The sequence below is a fragment of the Ursus americanus genome, chromosome 26, assembly GCF_024610735.1.
Source record: "Ursus americanus isolate L20-20 chromosome 26, mUrsAme1.1.p, whole genome shotgun sequence".
NCBI classification, from domain to species: Eukaryota; Metazoa; Chordata; class Mammalia; order Carnivora; family Ursidae; genus Ursus; species Ursus americanus.
Window position 1 is genome coordinate 804,866 of NC_142152.1, and position 17,455 is coordinate 822,320.

The 17,455-nt window shown below is 36.7% G+C and overlaps 1 protein-coding gene across 1 annotated transcript in view; it reads right to left on the minus strand.

Annotated features, from left to right (window-relative positions):
• The window catches only part of PSMA3 (proteasome 20S subunit alpha 3), a 19,772-nt gene extending 5,622 nt beyond the window's left edge, over positions 1–14,150 (minus strand). Inside the window, exons 1-6 of the mRNA XM_045810305.2 lie at positions 13,995–14,150; positions 9,872–9,954; positions 6,033–6,156; positions 3,245–3,346; positions 3,090–3,163; positions 707–779 (exon numbers count right to left, since the gene is read on the minus strand). Coding sequence (XP_045666261.1) covers positions 707–779; positions 3,090–3,163; positions 3,245–3,346; positions 6,033–6,156; positions 9,872–9,954; positions 13,995–14,015 — 477 coding nt within the window. The 5' untranslated portion in view covers positions 14,016–14,150. The remainder of the gene's footprint in view (positions 1–706; positions 780–3,089; positions 3,164–3,244; positions 3,347–6,032; positions 6,157–9,871; positions 9,955–13,994) is intronic.
• Positions 14,151–17,455: the final 3,305 nt, after the last annotated feature.

The window sequence follows — 17,455 nt, forward strand, 5'->3', positions numbered from 1 at the left end:
GTGACTGTCGATTTAAAGGTTAACAAAACGATGTTAAATGACTTTCAAAATTAAGTATGGAGAAATACAAACACATGTCTAATGAACACCAGGGGGCTCAAAAAAAAAATTCTAGAAAAACATGGATTATTTTTAATAGAGGTGCCATACAAGAAAAACAAATTAACGTCATTATATATACTTCATGAACTAGAGATGTTTTTGAGGTTAGGAATGGAAAAATTTTTAGCATTATGACAAAAAGAAATTGAGATAATTGCTCAGTTCAATACTCTAAACCATTTTTTATTATACTGAAAATTTTTTAAATGAAAGGATTCCCATTTATACTTGTGTTTAATGACAAAATATAAAGTCTTTTTTGTAATTAGTAAAAACCATAAATATCTCAGAAGAGAAAAAAAGGTAAGTAAAGCAAAAAATCCCATTTAAAATCCTTTTTTTAAAGGGAAGGTTTTTAGTTTTAAGACACTTAATATTTATCACAATAAAGGAAATACCACATATTGCAATTTTGATGTTCACTATGCAGTTTCTGTAAACATACTAAAAGCGATAAATCTTTCCTCTGCCTCATATCCACAAAAAATTGTTACTTTCCTTGAATTAATTTTAAAGAAACTTCGTGTAATCCAAATATATGGTTTACATGCTAATGAGATACCATTAAACTAGAAATAGAAATTCATGATTCAGAATTACTCACATAGGAAACTCCTGATGGGTCGATCATGTAGAGCTGTGCACCATCATTCACACTGTAAGACCCTAACATGAAACTGCATGAAAGTAAAGTAATAATTTAAACCATGGTTCTTAATACCATAAAAATATTAAAAATTCAGTAAATACACAATTATATTTTCTAAGATGAACTGATACACATAACTCATATTAAACACTTTGATGAGATAATTTCAATAAAAATTAGTATACACTTGAAATTGTTGAAAATTTGTATGGCTTTGTTTAGTATTAAACTTGCTGATATAACTTTTCTGGGAAGACAGCAGTGTAGACAAAGGAGTGATGACCGATGGAAAACTAATGAGAAGGCCCAACAGGTAAAGGCATACACATGAAAAAGCCAAGATAACAAAACTAACAGGAATACATTCAGTCTGCCTCAAGCTCTTGTTACACCCCGTCATTCTTTCTTGGCTATTCCCCAATATTCCTCCAGTTATTCTTCTACAATAATCCAAACTGCTTTTAATGTATTTTTATATGCTCAACAAATTAAAATTAGGCTGTTAAACAATCATACGAATTAGTGATTTTCTGAAATTGTCGTTTAGTTTACCCCAGAAGTAGAAAAGAAACCAGCCTCATCTTATGTATCAGTTCACGTACAGACTACTGTAACACCAACTGTCCAGTTCTCACCCATACAATCATTTCCGTCCATATTAATGAAACTTATCTTTCAGAATATATAACTGGTTATAATTTTAAAACCTTTCCACGTTTCCTTAGTACGGAACACAGACTTCTGTATGATCTTGCCCCTTCCTACATCTTCAGTACCCCTCCTACGCACCAAGAATACCTGACCACCTCTGCATTACCTGAAATGCCCATGTAGTTTCTTAGCAGTCCCTTTGCATGAATACTCTTACCATTCCACCTACATCTCACATTCTTTTCCTTGCCATCTCTCCAAGAAAGCAGCCATTCCCTGACTGGTGCTGGGCCCACTAGTCTGTGTATATCCTATCACCTATAAAACTGTATCAGTGAAAACTTACTCATCTTTGTGTCCTGCCCTCTCTCACATATCTGTGACTAAGTCATAGTATATGTTCACTATTTACTGAAAAAGTTCTCCACTATTCTTATTCCCTTAGAAATAGAGAAATGATGAATTCAAAGTGTTCAAAGATTTAAAAAAGTTGAAAGGTATTCTATGAAGTCTGAAAGCAAAATGTTTCAATGTAATTTACGTGAGAACCTTAAGAACAACTAATATAAAAAATGTCCAAAGGCCTAACTTATTGGTGGTAGAATAAAACTCAGATTTTCTTTAACATCTGTCCTCAGTAATTTAAATATGACTGATTAGGAACAACTGAAAGGCAGGACTATAGCTAATAAACTTTCTACAGCCCTTTAACAGTGGCAAGCAATCAGATGTTAGTAAATGTTCTACTTCAATCAAACAGGACTTTATTTCTTTAAAGTTAAAACTAAACATGTCTTTTTAGGAAAATCTAGAGTGATGACAGGTCTCTGAGCCCTATTTAAATATTTACATGTATTCCAAGTCCTGATGGAGCTGAATCTCCGCTTTCCCCCACAAAAATACCGGCACTTCATCTTAACAACAGAAATAGGAAACTGACTAAGGAGAACTATATGAAATGCAATTTTGTGTGGATTCACTATGGACTGCTAAAAAAAACTCCCAATTAAGAGCATTGCACCTAACTGCTTTAAGTAAGTATAGCCAATGGAAATTAATGAGAAACTGAAGTGTCCCTTTAGTCGGCTACCTATAATGTCAAAGAAAATACATTTAAAATCAATTTGTTGTTTCCTGAGAATGCTGGGGTCTGACACCAGAGAATTTTTTTCTAGTTTTATTGAGAAATAATTGACATGCATCACTGTACAGTGTACAGCATGATGGTTTGATTTACATGTGTTGTGAAATGCTTACAATAGGTTTAGTAACAACCATTATCTCACAAAGATACAATAAAAAGAAAAAAACTTTCCTCCTTGTGAAGAAAATTCTTAGAATGTATTCAGCAACTTCCCATATATCACACAGCAGTGCTAACTACAGTCATCATACTGTACATTACATCTCTAGCACTTACTTATCTTAGAACCTTTATACCTTTTGACCACCTTCCTCCAGAGAATGTATTATAATCAGATTAAAGTTATTACTAGGAGTTCTGTGTTTTATTACCACTTCAAATTTGTAGTCTTTTTCACTATTCAAAGTTTTTGTTTTGATATAGTTTTATTTAATCATTGCCCTAATACTTTTTGGTCATAGTTCATACCTCTAAGAGTATAAAAGGCTAAGATACCGGGGAAAACAGTACAGGTCTGACTGAATATCCCACAAAATTTCATACCTGCAGCCAAAAGGTCGAACAGCACTGTAGAGTGTGTATGCATGTACATACATGGCCACTCTGTCTGCAAGATGCTATGAGAGGGACAAACAGAAGAGCTTATCAGCAAATTTCTATGACTGTTCAAAAGGCTCCTCAACATATTATCAACTTACTTTTAATGGAATGTTATAGCCAAAATTAGATCTAAAGTTGGAAGCTTCTTCTCTTGCAATGTCTGCTAAAGAACGAGCATCTGCCAACAAACCCGCTACTGCCTGAAAGAAAGGAAGTACCAATTTAGTATATAAATACGTTCCTATCACAAATCAAGGGAAGTGTGTAATTACTGTAGGCTTACTCAATATTTTAACAAGCATCACATTTAGAAATAATTTGGCTTAAAGGTCTTTACAAGGCATTCTGGCATTTTGATTGGGTGGGATCAAAATAAAAGTATGGAATTACAATTCAGAAATTTACCAGGTGTGACTTCACTGTTGAATAATGACATTCAAAAGGAATATTTCTATAATTAATCTTCCATGTCTCCCAGTTTACCAGTTCACTATAAATAAGCAACAACCAGAGTACTACTAGTCTTGATCAGGATTGATCTCTATTTAAAGCAGTTCTGTGTTCAAATTACTTAAAGTTTTGGTCTAAGAGGCACAACCTCAAATCTTTTTCAGCTTATTGACTATTAAACTTCAATGACAAACCACACATCTTCCAAGACTGGTAGCTTACAACTGCAGTTACCAAACCATGTGCTGAGAGATGCTAGGGCACTGTAGTGAACTCAATTATGCAACATTTGGAATTTGGGGGATACAGCTGAAGTAGTTCACAGTTTCAACATTAGATCATTCAGTATTCCTTTTAATGCCATCATATTGTTGAGCACCTGGGTTGCTGTGATAAGTAAGTACCATACAAAAATCCATGTGGAACAGGAAATGGGGGGGGGGCACGCGTAATCTGATTCCAAAGTTTAGGAAGTGCGGTGCACGTTAGTAATTGTGATTGTTTAAAAATAAAAATACTTTTAACTCTGTGTATTTTTTTTCTCTTATAGCTACTAAGTTTTTAGTACATAAACAGTAAGTTGTTTGGACCTAAATGCATAATCGGAACCACTGGGTACTTCTTTTGGAGTAGGGAAGCCATGGGAAAAAAAAAAATCACTGAAATTTCAACTTAGTACTGGGAACCAAGAAAGTCCAGAACCACCAGCTTAGGAGATTTATAAAATTTGGAAGTAAGTGAGATCAGAATAACAGCCCTTTTTCTACTGCTACCTATTAATAGTAGATGAAAATTTCTAAAACATAGCACTTATTACATGCTAAGCATTTTGCATGATTTTTAACCTTTAACAACTGTTAGGAGGTAGGTCCTGTTTTGCAGGTGAGGCAGCTGTGTTTAGAACAACTTCCCCAAAGTTACCCAGCCAGTAAGTTTCATCATTTAAAGAATCTTCTATTGCTTTGGAGAAAGCTTACTGTGAAGTCCAATAATTTTCAAACCACTTGAAGAAGACAACTGTGGAGACAGAATATTAACCCTTCATTATCTCCAACCCTCCTCAACATGGGATGTTTTGCCATTCCAGCTATAAGGAATGCCATCAGTTTCCTGGCTTTAAAGAACAAATGGAACAAATTTTAAAGTTCTAAGACAAAGTCTTCCCATCACTAAAGTACCTTTAAGCATACATGATTTTTTTCAAAATATACCTACCTAAAGTTTGTTTTGTTTTACTAAGTGAAAGAATGTGTAATTCACTAGTTCCCTCCTATCAGCTGGGTTACAATCTGGCAAGTTTCATGAAAACATACCAGTTTCACATTGTGTGTCAACTCTACTCAAATTTTAAAAATAAATATAGAGGTCCAAAATGACAGAAGAAAAGTCATATCAGTATCACTGGCAATAATAAATTTGTTCAGGAGAGAAAATAAGTTCAGAAAAAATAATCACTGAAGAAGCAAAAAGAAAAATCATCTACAGCTTTATACTTCATTGCTTACATTTTATTGGTCCTTTTTGTGTGTAACACATCTCATTTAGAAATATCAAAGATAACAGCAGAATGAGTGGGTCCTATAAGATCTCACCCCGCAGAATGGACTCTGAAATAACATGCAGACCCAAGTCTGAATCCCATTTTATTTCTTTACCAGCTGTGAGTCCGTCTGTTTTCTTATCTGTAAAAATGGGATTAATATTACTTTCACTGGGATGTCAGACTTAAACGAGATAATTAATGTAAAGTGGTCCTAGCACATGTTTTCTTTTCTTCCTTGCCTTTTCAGTAAACAGGGTTAGAATCACTCCTTGTTTTGCTTATTCCTCTGACTAAACAAAGTGTGACATCTATATAGAATGACTTCAGTATATACCAGTAACGTATTTATGCCTTCACTTGCAGTTATGCAAAAGCAGTCACAAGACACCAGCTGCATAAAATAAATACAGTGATGTCCATGATGCTATTAAAAAGGATGTGTTCACTTTTCCTTGTATTAAACATCCTTTCTTGGTGCTCCCCTTACTAAAAAGGTATTCTCTATCTGATAACATCTTCAATATGACAGTGATCCCCACAAAAGACATGAAAAGCTAAAGATTCTATGTCTCTCAAGCATACCCCTCACCTACACTGCCAAGATCTCTTTTCTACACATACTTCCCACCCGTCACCCCTCCTCCCTTTTCTTAAGGCAATTTGATTTTTTCATACATGTCTCCAATCAGGTTATAAGAACACTACCTTTCTCAGATAGTGAGCTGTTCACAAGCCAGTAACTCTCTGGATTACTTCTATGGCTGCTCTCTAATCTGTTTCTGCCTCAATGATGAAGTAATAAACGGGTTCTTACAATCACATTTTAATATATTCTAAACAGTTCACAAGAAATTGGACGAGGCAAAATGGAACATTTTTTAAATGTGACCTACCATTCCAACATGCCGATCAACATTAAAAAGTCGTTTGTTGGAACCTTCTTCATAAAGTTTAGAAAGGACTAACTTTTCTACCCCAAAGACAACGCCATCTTTACATCTGATTCCAATAGCTGTACTGGAACAAGTAGAAGAAAATCAATGTTTTTAACTGAAAATAAAAGAAATTAAGTTTAAAAAACAAAAATAGGTAACATTTAGTTTTTTACAGCATGCTAGTACTTTAAAACAAATATATCTGAAAACTAGAAAGAGGACAACCTAAAATGTGATAAATTAGGTCCATATAAATAAACACCAGGTGACCAAAAAAAAATCTAGCACATCATGACATAAAAAGATAATACGTAAGCAAGAAAAGATGCCAACAAAATGTACAAAATGGCAGAGTGTCTGGCATATGTTATCCATATTATAACAAATGTTGATTTATTCATGTTCATTAAAAATGGTACATAAAATGCATAGACAAGACAGGTTATATACAAAATTAAAACATTAACAGTGACTAATCTAGGTGGAAAGCTTAGAATTCTTTTGCTAGGGGCGCCTGGGTGGCACAGCGGTTAAGCGTCTGCCTTCGGCTCAGGGCGTGATCCCGGGGTTATGGGATCGAGCCCCACATCAGGCTCTTCCACTATGAGCCTGCTTCTTCCTCTCCCACTCCCCCTGCTTGTGTTCCCTCTCTCACTGGCAGTCTCTCTCTGTCAAATAAATAAAATAAAATCTTTAAAAAAAAAAAAAAGAATTCTTTTGCTAATTTTCTTTTTCTGCAACGACCACTGCCTATAAGTATATAAAAGAACATAATACACATTTTGTACAACTGCTTAAAACAAAATGGATCTTAATCTCTTAAAATATGGAGAAATTATATTCTGTTTCAAGATAAAAATACATCATTAACTTTATTCTTCTAATCCTTTTAATAAAAAGGAATTCTGATGAGAAAAATGAACAGAGCCACACATAAATTCCACAAAAAATTTCAGACACTCCTTCCCTCACATTTCAGGTATTTTCAATGACTTCCCAATTCCAGTTTAAACTCCTTGGCCCAACTTTCAAAAATTCCTGAGAATCTACAAATTAAATTTGTAGCTTATTAAATTTCCAATTATAAATCCCACACACTACTGAATTCAACCTCACTATCATTCCCCAAACACCTTATATTCATTTTTGCTTTTATGTCTTTATTGAGGTTATCCTGGGTTCTAGAATACACTTCCTCCTAACCACTCCGTATTTAAATAATTCTCCACAGACTTTTGCAAACTCACTTGAATTTAAACTCTACAGCCTCAGCTGGCCTTTCCTAATTATTCCAAGTCATCATCATTCTCACTTATTTAAATCTAAAATGTTCCTTATTCCAAACTACAAGTTCTCAAAGTATGGTCTGTGAAACCCCCTGAGCATCCCTGAAAAACCCTTCAAGGGGGTATGGGAAGTCATAATTATTTTCATAAGAACACAAAGACACCATTTGTTTTTTCCCACTATATGGACATTTGCACTGCTGGTACAGCAGAGAAGCATTAGTAGGTAAAACTGCTGGCACTTTAACACAAACCAAGGCAGTGAAACAAGTGGTAGTAATAAACTACTAATCACTGTATTCTTCATTGCTATGCTCTCACATTTAAACAAACAAAAAAAAAAAAACAAACTCTCACAGTTAAAAAATTTTGTTAAGAATGTCCTTAAGAAGGGACGCCTGAGTGGCTCAGTTAAGCGTCTGCCTTCGGCTCGGGGGCTCGGGTCACGATCCTAGGACCTAGGATCGAGCCCTGCGTTGGGCTCCCTGCTCCGCGGGGAGCCTGCTCCTCCCTCTGCCTGCCGCTCCCCGTTTGCGGTGCACTCTCTCTCTGATAAATAAATAAAATCTTTAAAAACCAAAAAAAAATAAGTCCTTAAGAAAGCAGTAATTTTTAAAAGCCGTTTTTTTTTTTTTTTTAAAGATTTTATTTATTTGACAGAGAGAGAGACAGCCAGCAAGAGAGGGAACACAAGCAGGGGGAGTGGGAGAGGGACAAGCAGGCTCCCAGGGGAGCAGGGAGCCCGATGCGGGGCTCGATCCCAGGACCCTGGGATCACGCCCTGAGCCGAAGGCAGACACTTAATAACTGAGCCACACAGGCGCCCCTAAAAGCTGTTTTAATGTTTAAAAAAAGCAATAATTTTATTAGATGACAACCCTTGAGTACCTGTCTTATTATTATTATCATAATGAAATGGAAGGTACTCAAACATCAAAATACAGTTGCCTAAAGGGAAAAAGTACTGGTAAAACTGTTTGAGTTGTGAACTTTTTCACGGAATACCTGTTTTTACCATCAAACAATGTCAGACAAACTACAATTATTTACAGTTGGTATGTAAATATACTTGATATGGCAGACTTCCCCCCTAAAATGAACAAAATAAGCCCGTCAACTTCAAGAAAAATGGACAGTATTTTGTTGCCTGTGATAAGACTCAAGTTTTCAAGCATAAATTGGAATTTTAGGAAGCATATTCATCACCGTGAGCTTGTCTGTTTTCCAAAACTTACAAATTTTTATAATCAGATCAGTGGTGGTATTAACAAGTGTGATGTTTCCCATTATTTCAATATATAGATGAAAAATATCAAGTTTGGAAGATCTGTTATAGCACAGTGAACCAATATTTTCCCAATGACCAACTTACATGCATGGGTAAAACATGTGAAGCGCAAGACAGTCCAACAGATTTTAATGTAACACTATAAAAAGTTCATCATTAAGTTTTCAGATGCCACACTGCAACTAGCCTTTAAAAAACTACCATTTGTCCATTTTGGTATAGCATCAAAAAATAACATCCATAATTATCTGAAAAGGATATTAAAATATGCCTCACTTTTCCAACTACTTATCTGTATAAAGCCTGATTTGCTTCCCAGGCTTCAACCAAAGTAACGACATACTGAAGCAGATACGAGAATGTCTTACACTAGGCTTCAATTAACTACTGAGATTTACAAAAATGTAAAACCATGCCAGTCTTCTCACTACATTCGTTTTATATTGCAGAAAAGTTACTTTTCATTAAAAATGTTATTAATATTAGTTTAATGTTAATTTAAATTATTACTTACATTAACATGCAACTATGATTATTTAAATGAATTAAATTTTTTTATTTTCTCAGTTTTAACTTCTAATATGGTAAATATTGCCAGATCCAATAACATGCATAAACAAAAGTTCACTGGTCATGGTAAAGATTGATGGAACTAAAGCCTAATAAATAAATGCTCTTTGAAGTCCTCAATGTTTTGGGTTTTGGTGTTTTTGTTTTTTTTTAACAAGTAAAAGGGGGTCCTGAGATCAAAATGTTGTATAATTTTTGTTCCAAACAATCTAGCCCTCATTGTTACATTGCACAATCCTCCTTTAATACCTGGTCTCCTCAATGAAGCTAACGGGGAAAATTATAATTTGTAACTTAACCTTTCCCTTTTTTTCTTGTGTATATTACCTATGAGGGGCGTACTCTGATAAAATAGTTATGATCATGGTATATATACTTTAATAAAGTGCTTTGAAGTATTCACTTATATGTCATTGATTATTTGTTTTAGTAGTTCTTTCCTATGCTTAATACAAAAGGTAGTCAGGGGCGCCTAGGGGGTTCAGTAGGTTGAGGTCCCATTCTTGGTTTCAGCTCGGGTCATGATCTCGGGGTCCTGGATCTAGCCCTGTGTCGGGCTCCAAACATAAGTCTAATTACCAAAAATATAGAAAAGGAGATATTTAATACCTGGTTAAAACATGCTACATTCCAAGTAAAACAATGTTTCTTACCTACTATTTTCTACAGCCTTCATAGCATATTCAACTTGAAAAACTCTTCCATCAGGAGAGAATGTAGAGGCTGACAGGTCATACTAGGAGGAAAAAGGCAACGATGAGCTTAAATTATGTATCTTTGGCAGTAATAACCTCACCATCTTTTTTTCTACACGGCTTACACATCAGAAATGCGTGTTAAGGGGTGCCTGGATAGCTCAGTTGGTAGAGCGTGCAGCTCTTGGTCTCAGGCTTGTGAGTTCGAGCCCTACCTTTGGGTGTAGAGATTACAGCAGGAAGGCAGCAGAAAGAAGGAAGAAATATATGTGTGTTAAATCTCAAAAGATGTTGCTTTGAAGAGGAAAAGGAAGCATGTCAGAGCAGCAACAGCAGCTAAGAGAAAAGCTACTTTAGATTTCTGCTATTGAAAAGCAATAGACAAGTGCCTAGCTGTCTTAGTAGAGCATGCAACTCTTGATCTTGGGGTTGTAAATTCAGGCCCCACACTGCATGCAGAGATAACTTTAAAATCTAAAAAGAAAAGCAATAGATACAAATCTTAGGTAAAGTCAGAATTTTTTTCACACAGAACACAAAGTTCATTTTTGTATAAATGGAGATATTCTGGGTTCCAGACCACCACAATAAAGTGAATAAAATGAGTTTTCTGGATTCCCAGTGCATATTAAAGTTATGTTTGGGGGGTTGTTTGTTTGTTTGTTTGTTTGTTTGTTTTTGAGAGAGAAAGAAAACGTGGGGGGATCTCAAGCGGGCTCCACACACAATACGTAGCTTGACAAGGGACTCGATCTCAGGACCCTGAGATCATGAGCTGAGGCAAAATCAGGAGGTGGACGCTTAAGGGACACCTGGGTGGCTCAGTTGGTTAAGCATCTGCCTTCAGCTAGGGTCAAGATCCCAGCATCCTGGGATCGAGTCCCACACTGGGCTCCTCGCTCAGCGGGAGCCTGCTTCTCCCTCGCCTGCCACTCCCCTGGTTTGTGCTCTCTGATAGATAAATAAAAGCTTCAAAAAAAAAAGGAGTTGGACGCTTAACCAACTGAGCCACCCAGGTACCCCTAAAGTTATGTTTACACTATACTGTAGTCTACTCGGTATGCAGTAGCATTATGACTAAAAACAAAAACAAAAACCAATGTGCATACCTTAATTTAAAAAATACTTTTTTTGCTAAAAAATGCTTAACCATCATCTGAGCTTTCGGTGAGTGGTAACCAATCATCAATCACAAATCACCATAACAAACTTAATAATAATGAAAAAATCTGAAATATTGTTGAGAATTACCAAAATGTGACACAGACACAAGGTGAACAAATGCTGTTGGAAAAATGGCACCAACGGACTTGCTTGATGCACAGTTGCTATAAACCTTCAACTTGTAAAAATAAAAAAAAATAAAAATAAAAAAGGCAGTATCTAGTGAAGTGCAATAGAACAAGGTATACCTGCAGTATGGTATGGCAGAAACAGAACCAGAGTCAGAACATGTTAAATCATTGCTGTAGCACTAACAAACTGAAGGACCTTAGAAAAAAAATATAACATTCAAACATTTAATAAGCATCTACTACTTGTAGTCACTATAAGGGAATATAAAGAATACTCGTTCTTGAAGTCTTTCATTTTCAAATGAGACCAGGCAGAAATCTAGGAGCTGGAAATACAGCAGTAAACTAGAAAAAGGATTATGATGAAAATAAGATGGGTGAAGTGACAGTCTGAGAGCCTAGTACAGACTATCTGATGAGGGAAGGCCTTGCTAGAGCAGTTATGTTTAATCACTTAGGCTGAGCCAGGCCTAAACAAATAACTAGTCATTTAGGATATGTAGGTAGAAATAAGCCTAGCCCAATGAGGGAAAAGAAATAGGCCGCTGTGTCTTGAGCACTAAGTGGTAGAGAGAAGAGTAAATCATATCAGAGGCATGTAAAGACCAAACTACTTTGAGTCTCCTAGGCTGAAGTAGGACGTTTATATCTTTTTCTAAATGCAACTGCAAGTCATTGGGGCTTAAGCAGGGATGGGGGAGGGGGCTCAGGGGGTGATACAATCTAATTTTTTTTTAAACTTCATCTAGAAAATGAACTGTAGAGGGAACAAGGATGGAAGCAGAAATCAAGTATCTCAAGGTGGTGGTTTAGACCAGGAAAAGAGATAAAGACAATAGTTTTGAGGATAGAGTGTAAAAAAAAAAAAAAAAAAAAAACACACCTTGCTAAAGGACTGGCTCTAGGAGTAAAGAAATTAAACGTGAACCATTGACCTTTTTCACTTGAGCAATTAGAACTGGACCATTCACTGAGCTGAAAACTCTAGGAGATGCAAAATGGCAAGGGGAGGGGGAAACCCATAGGTCTACTTTGGACTTGTAGTTTGAAATGCCTATTAAACAATCAAGTGGAGGGGTGTCTGGGTGGCTCAGTCCCTTAAGCATCTGCCTTCTGCTCAAGTCATGATCCCGGGGTCCTGGGACAGAGCCCCACACTGGGCTCCCTGCTCAGCGGGGAGTCTGTTTCTCCCCCGCCTCTGCTCCTTCTTGTGCTCTCTCTCACTCTCTCTCAATAAATAAATATATATAAAATCTTAAAAAAAAAAACAATCAAACGGAGAGAAATGTCAAGTAGGCAGGTCTTCATACCTGGAGTTCTTGGGAAAAGTGAAGACCAAAGATATGCCTTCAACAGTGGTGCTTCCTGAGTCTCAATTCCCTGATTTACTAAATGAAGATTCTTAATTCTACTACTGTAATACCAAAATACCTCACCTGTTTATATTTATCAAGTACTTTTAAAGGGTTTTCAGAAACACTATTAATTGAAGGTCATATTAATATAGTTGCAAAATCAATTTGCTACAATATGCATAACTGACCATCTACTAATTTTAAAATATTATGACATAACCTTAGCATCTCATAACCAAATGAATTAAACATTCGAAACATAAATTGCCTATTATCAAACTCGGAAAACCAATATCTGGGCTTAATGCTGAGTATCAAAATCTTGTTTAAAGTGGATTGATACGGGTGCCTGAGTGGCGCAGTCGTTAAGCGTCTGCCTTCGGCTCAGGGCGTGATCCCAGCACTCTAGGATCGAGTCCCACATCAGGCTCCTCCGCTAGGAGCCTGCTTCTTCCTCTCCCACTCCCCCTGCTTGTATTCCCTCTCCCGGGGGCTGTCTCTGTCAAATAAGTAAGTAAAATCTTTAAAAATAATAATAAAAAAATAAAGTGGATTGATGAATTTAGAAACCCATTATTCAATGCCTCCAGGGCACACAACCAATAAATTCTAAACAAAAACTAGATTTTCTATATGGTAAAATACATAAAAGGAATAAGCAAAAGAGTGCATATGTACAGTACGTTTAACACAGGAAAGTAGTAAACTGAGTAAGTTAACAAGTCCAACTCCAAACCTGGAGTCTATTAACAGATGCGATTAAGTCCCTAGCTAATGATTTAAATGTTTACGGTACTGATGTTAAGTGATGTTAAGTAATTTGTACAGGAAAAACTGGGTCAAAAGAAAAATGTAAAGGACTCTTCAGATTTCACTTTTCAGACAATTTTTCTATTAGCTCTGCCCCGACAGGGGTTCCAGGGACTCCTACGAAGCGGACGGTCAGTATACTCGAAGGCAAGATGGGGAAGGCCCAGTGAGTCAGCAGCACCCCGGGACCTGCAAAGACGGTCCACGAAAGCTCCGTCTCAGACCTCGGAATCTCAAGCCGCCTTGGCTCAGTGGTTCTCAGGAAGCTAACTGTCGCCCAAACCCTTCACACGCTATCTCAGGCTCCACGAGTTTGCACTTTCGGTTTCCCTAAGCCACTCAAGAAAGTGACTCAGCGATCCAAAGCGTCTCCCAATCTCACTGCTGCGCCGCCAAGCCCGCTACACCTGCGCTGACGAGCTTCAGGCCAAGATCACCGCAAACGAGGGCCTACAAATTAGCGCAGGAAAGACTGCCGGTCACCAGACAACTGGAAGCGGCCCACCTGGCCGAAGGCAGTCCCGGCGCACCCCGCGGCGGCGCACCCCGCGCGGTCTGTCCGAGTTCCCTTCAACGCTACTCCGTAGGTTAGTCCATTACGCCAAAACACAGCAAACTCACCCCAGTCCCGATGGAGCTCATCGTGCTGAAATTCACCTCCCGGACACCAAAGCCTTCAAGGCCTCAAGCGCTCCCCCGATACCACAGCCCGCAGACTAGTAACAGGCTCTCTCATTGGCCGCTCTTCCAACCAATAGCCTTCTCCTCTGTGGCTCGTTCCTCCAAGTCGGCCCGAGGAACAGAGAATTGTGGGGGCAGGGGGGAAATTGAACGTGGCGGGCGATGCGCTTGTGCAGAAACGAAAGACTTGGGGTAAGGGGAAGGTAGCCAGGGTTCCTTCCTAGTCAGTTTCTGTCAACGAGCCACTCAGAGTCATCGAGTTGTTTGAGGAGGTGCTCCATTCCATTTCCTAGAAATTAATATTTACCTTTTATATTATCCCCTTCTTTCGCTACTTTATTCTTTCTTAAAGCAAAACGGAGAGATGTTCTTACACTCCTACAAAGACCAGAGAAAGTGATAGGGGAGAGGTCTCCCCTCAGCCTTGGAGTCCTGGTTCCAACCCAATATCTTGAGGGTATCCCCTTCACCCACCTGTTCTCACAAGAAGAAAGGAAGTTTCACTCTAAAGTGCGAGTGTGAGCTCAGGTCAGAATTTTACAGAAGCATTAGTACCTTTTCTATTGAGTATAACTCTGTTTAGTAGACTTAAGGATAAGACTGATTATTTATTCAGCTCCAATATGTCCCAAGTACTGTGTTGAACACTACTGATAAAACGGTGAAGGAGACATCACCCTATCCCTCATGGAGTTTACATTCAATGGAAGGAAATGGACAAAAAAAAAAAAAAAAGTAAATAGGCAAAATAGTTGCACTTTGTAATTAGAAGGGAGAAGAGACAATGTAAGTTTGAACTTTAGGCCTGGTACTTAGGGAATGACTTTCTGATTGGCTAATATTTAAATTGATTGTTACAGGAATATAAACTTGTTACAGGAACTGTCAGGTCAGTCTGGCCTGTCACGGTGATTAAGTGGTGGAGGTGTCAGGAGGTGAAATCAGAAAGCTGGACATGAGACCGGATCTGGTGATTTGGATTTTAATCTGGTTGTAAATGGAAGGTCATCAGCACTTTTTTTTAAACTGTTAAATACTTCAGTGTATATTTCCCCTGAAACAAGAACATTTTTACGTATCCACAATACAATTAATTAGAAAATGAACAATACTATTTTCTAATCTATACACTTTACTTAGATTTTGGCAATTCTCTCAATTCCTTTCATAGCCAAAGAAAATCCAAGATCACCTGTTGCATTCAGTTGTCATGACTCTAGCCTCCTTTAAGCTGGAAAACAGTTGCTTTATATTTCTTTAGGTTTCATGGCATTAACATTTTTGAAGACTACAAACCATTTATGGGATATTCCTCATTTAGGTTTGTATGATATTTTTTCATGGTAGGATTCAGGTGATACATTTTTGGCAGGAATGCCACAAAAGTAACCTTGCATTCATGTTAGAACATTATATTAGGAGGCACATGATGTCAGTTTGTTCCATTACTGATGATGTTAACTTAAGATTTATCCACCATAAAGTTTCTATTTTGCCCTTCATAATTAATAAATATCTTGTGAAAAAATACTTTGACACTATCCTTGTAAATATCCTGCTACTCCTCAATCTTTCACCCACTGATTATAGTATCTGATGATTCCTATTTGAATATTATTATGATGATGCTTCCCAAATGGTGATTTTCTAATTCCATCATTCCTTCCACAGATATTATTGGCTTTCTACTGTCAGGTCATCAGCAGCTTTTTAAGCAGGGGAATTATATGATCTAATTTAAGTTATTAAGTGATCTCTCTTGCTTCAGTGTGAAGACTGATAGATAAAGGAAAGTAGAAGCATGGAGACTAGTTGGAAAGCTATTGCAGTCCTGTGGGCAAGAAGTAACAAGAATGATTTGGACTAGAATGGTGGTGGTAGTGGCGGTGGAAGTGGAAATGTGTAGATGGATTTTAGATATGTAGGGCTTGCTGAAATATTGGATGTAGAAAAAAAAGAGAGAAGGAGGAATTTCAGTTGTTTCTCCCTGCTAATGAAGCATTATAATTAATGGTTAGTTTTTATTCTTGAACAAATGGATAAAAGATTTGAATTTACTTGGAAGATGAGCCGTTTAATTTACCTAACCCTCATTGAAATATTCTAGTTGCAATTTTTTCAAGAGGAGTTTTAACAAGAGTATTTTGAGCAGGATAGGCCAATAAAGTGCTGAAGAAAACTAAAGAGTATAGTCTTAGGTGGATTCATCTTGAAGGTAAACTATAAATATTCCAAACTTGGTTAGGGGTTCAGTTAAACTTTTAACTAACTTCACTACTTGTGTATGATAAATGTTATTTGAGTGCCTTGTGCCTACTATATATTCATTAATTAAGAATTTGGAGCTCTTTCTGGACTTATCAGATGAATTGCCTATTTGGGAGCAGGACTGTTGATGTATTTTGTATCTTGGAAGAATGCATTGAATTGTGGTCTCAAGTTCTTGATTATTTGCCTGATTCATTGGGAAACTTAAAAGGTGTGGGTATGGATTCGTTTGTTTTAATTATGTTACTCCAAATTACTTTTGGAAGTAGTGCATATAAAATTGGTATGTAATTGGCAGGTATCTTTCTTCTAGGACAGTAAGCTTTTTAAGGTTATCAGAATCTGTTTTATATTTCTGTCTATCAGAATACATAACACAGTGCTTTATATTTGGTAAGTACTTAATAAAGGTATTGAAAATACAAATAAATACAAATTAATTTCCCAGGTACATTTGGCCAACTTATAAAAATAAACCAGAGTTTGCAATTGCAAGAAAAAACTGTTAATGAATAATTGTATTTTAATATTTTAATAAATCTTGAATTTTTAAATATTCTACTTAAATCCTAGGCATACCTTGAGTAATTTAAATGTAAAATATTATTTTATGCCATACCTTAATATTTTTTCACTTAAGTAGCTTAGAAAATGTGATGGTCAATGTGTTTAATTTCTAAATACTGAACTTTAAGAATTCTTTGTTATTCTTTGTTATATACAATTAGGCTTTAGATTGCCCCCATTACAGAGGATTTGCAGAATTCCTTGTCTAAAGAAGTTCACTAGTATCTCAGAATATGTATATTTCCATAGGAGATTATACCATTGTCTCAGCTTGCCAAAATTTGATCAAAATCAGTTCTTTCTCTTTTCCTCTTAGAATTAATATTCTTCACCGTAGGAGTCAGTGACTCTATAATCCTTTCATCCTAACTTCTGTCATTTGAGGTGGGTGGTAATAACAACCTCTGAGAGTTCTGTCTTCGTTGTCAGGCAGTTGCTGGAAAGAGACCTTATTTTAACTGAACGAGAATCCGCTTCCTCAATTTAACTCTCCTTGGCTAGGTCTTCTTACAGGAAAAATAGCTAAGCGTTACTGTTCTTCAGTGAAACTAACGTCATAAAGGTTG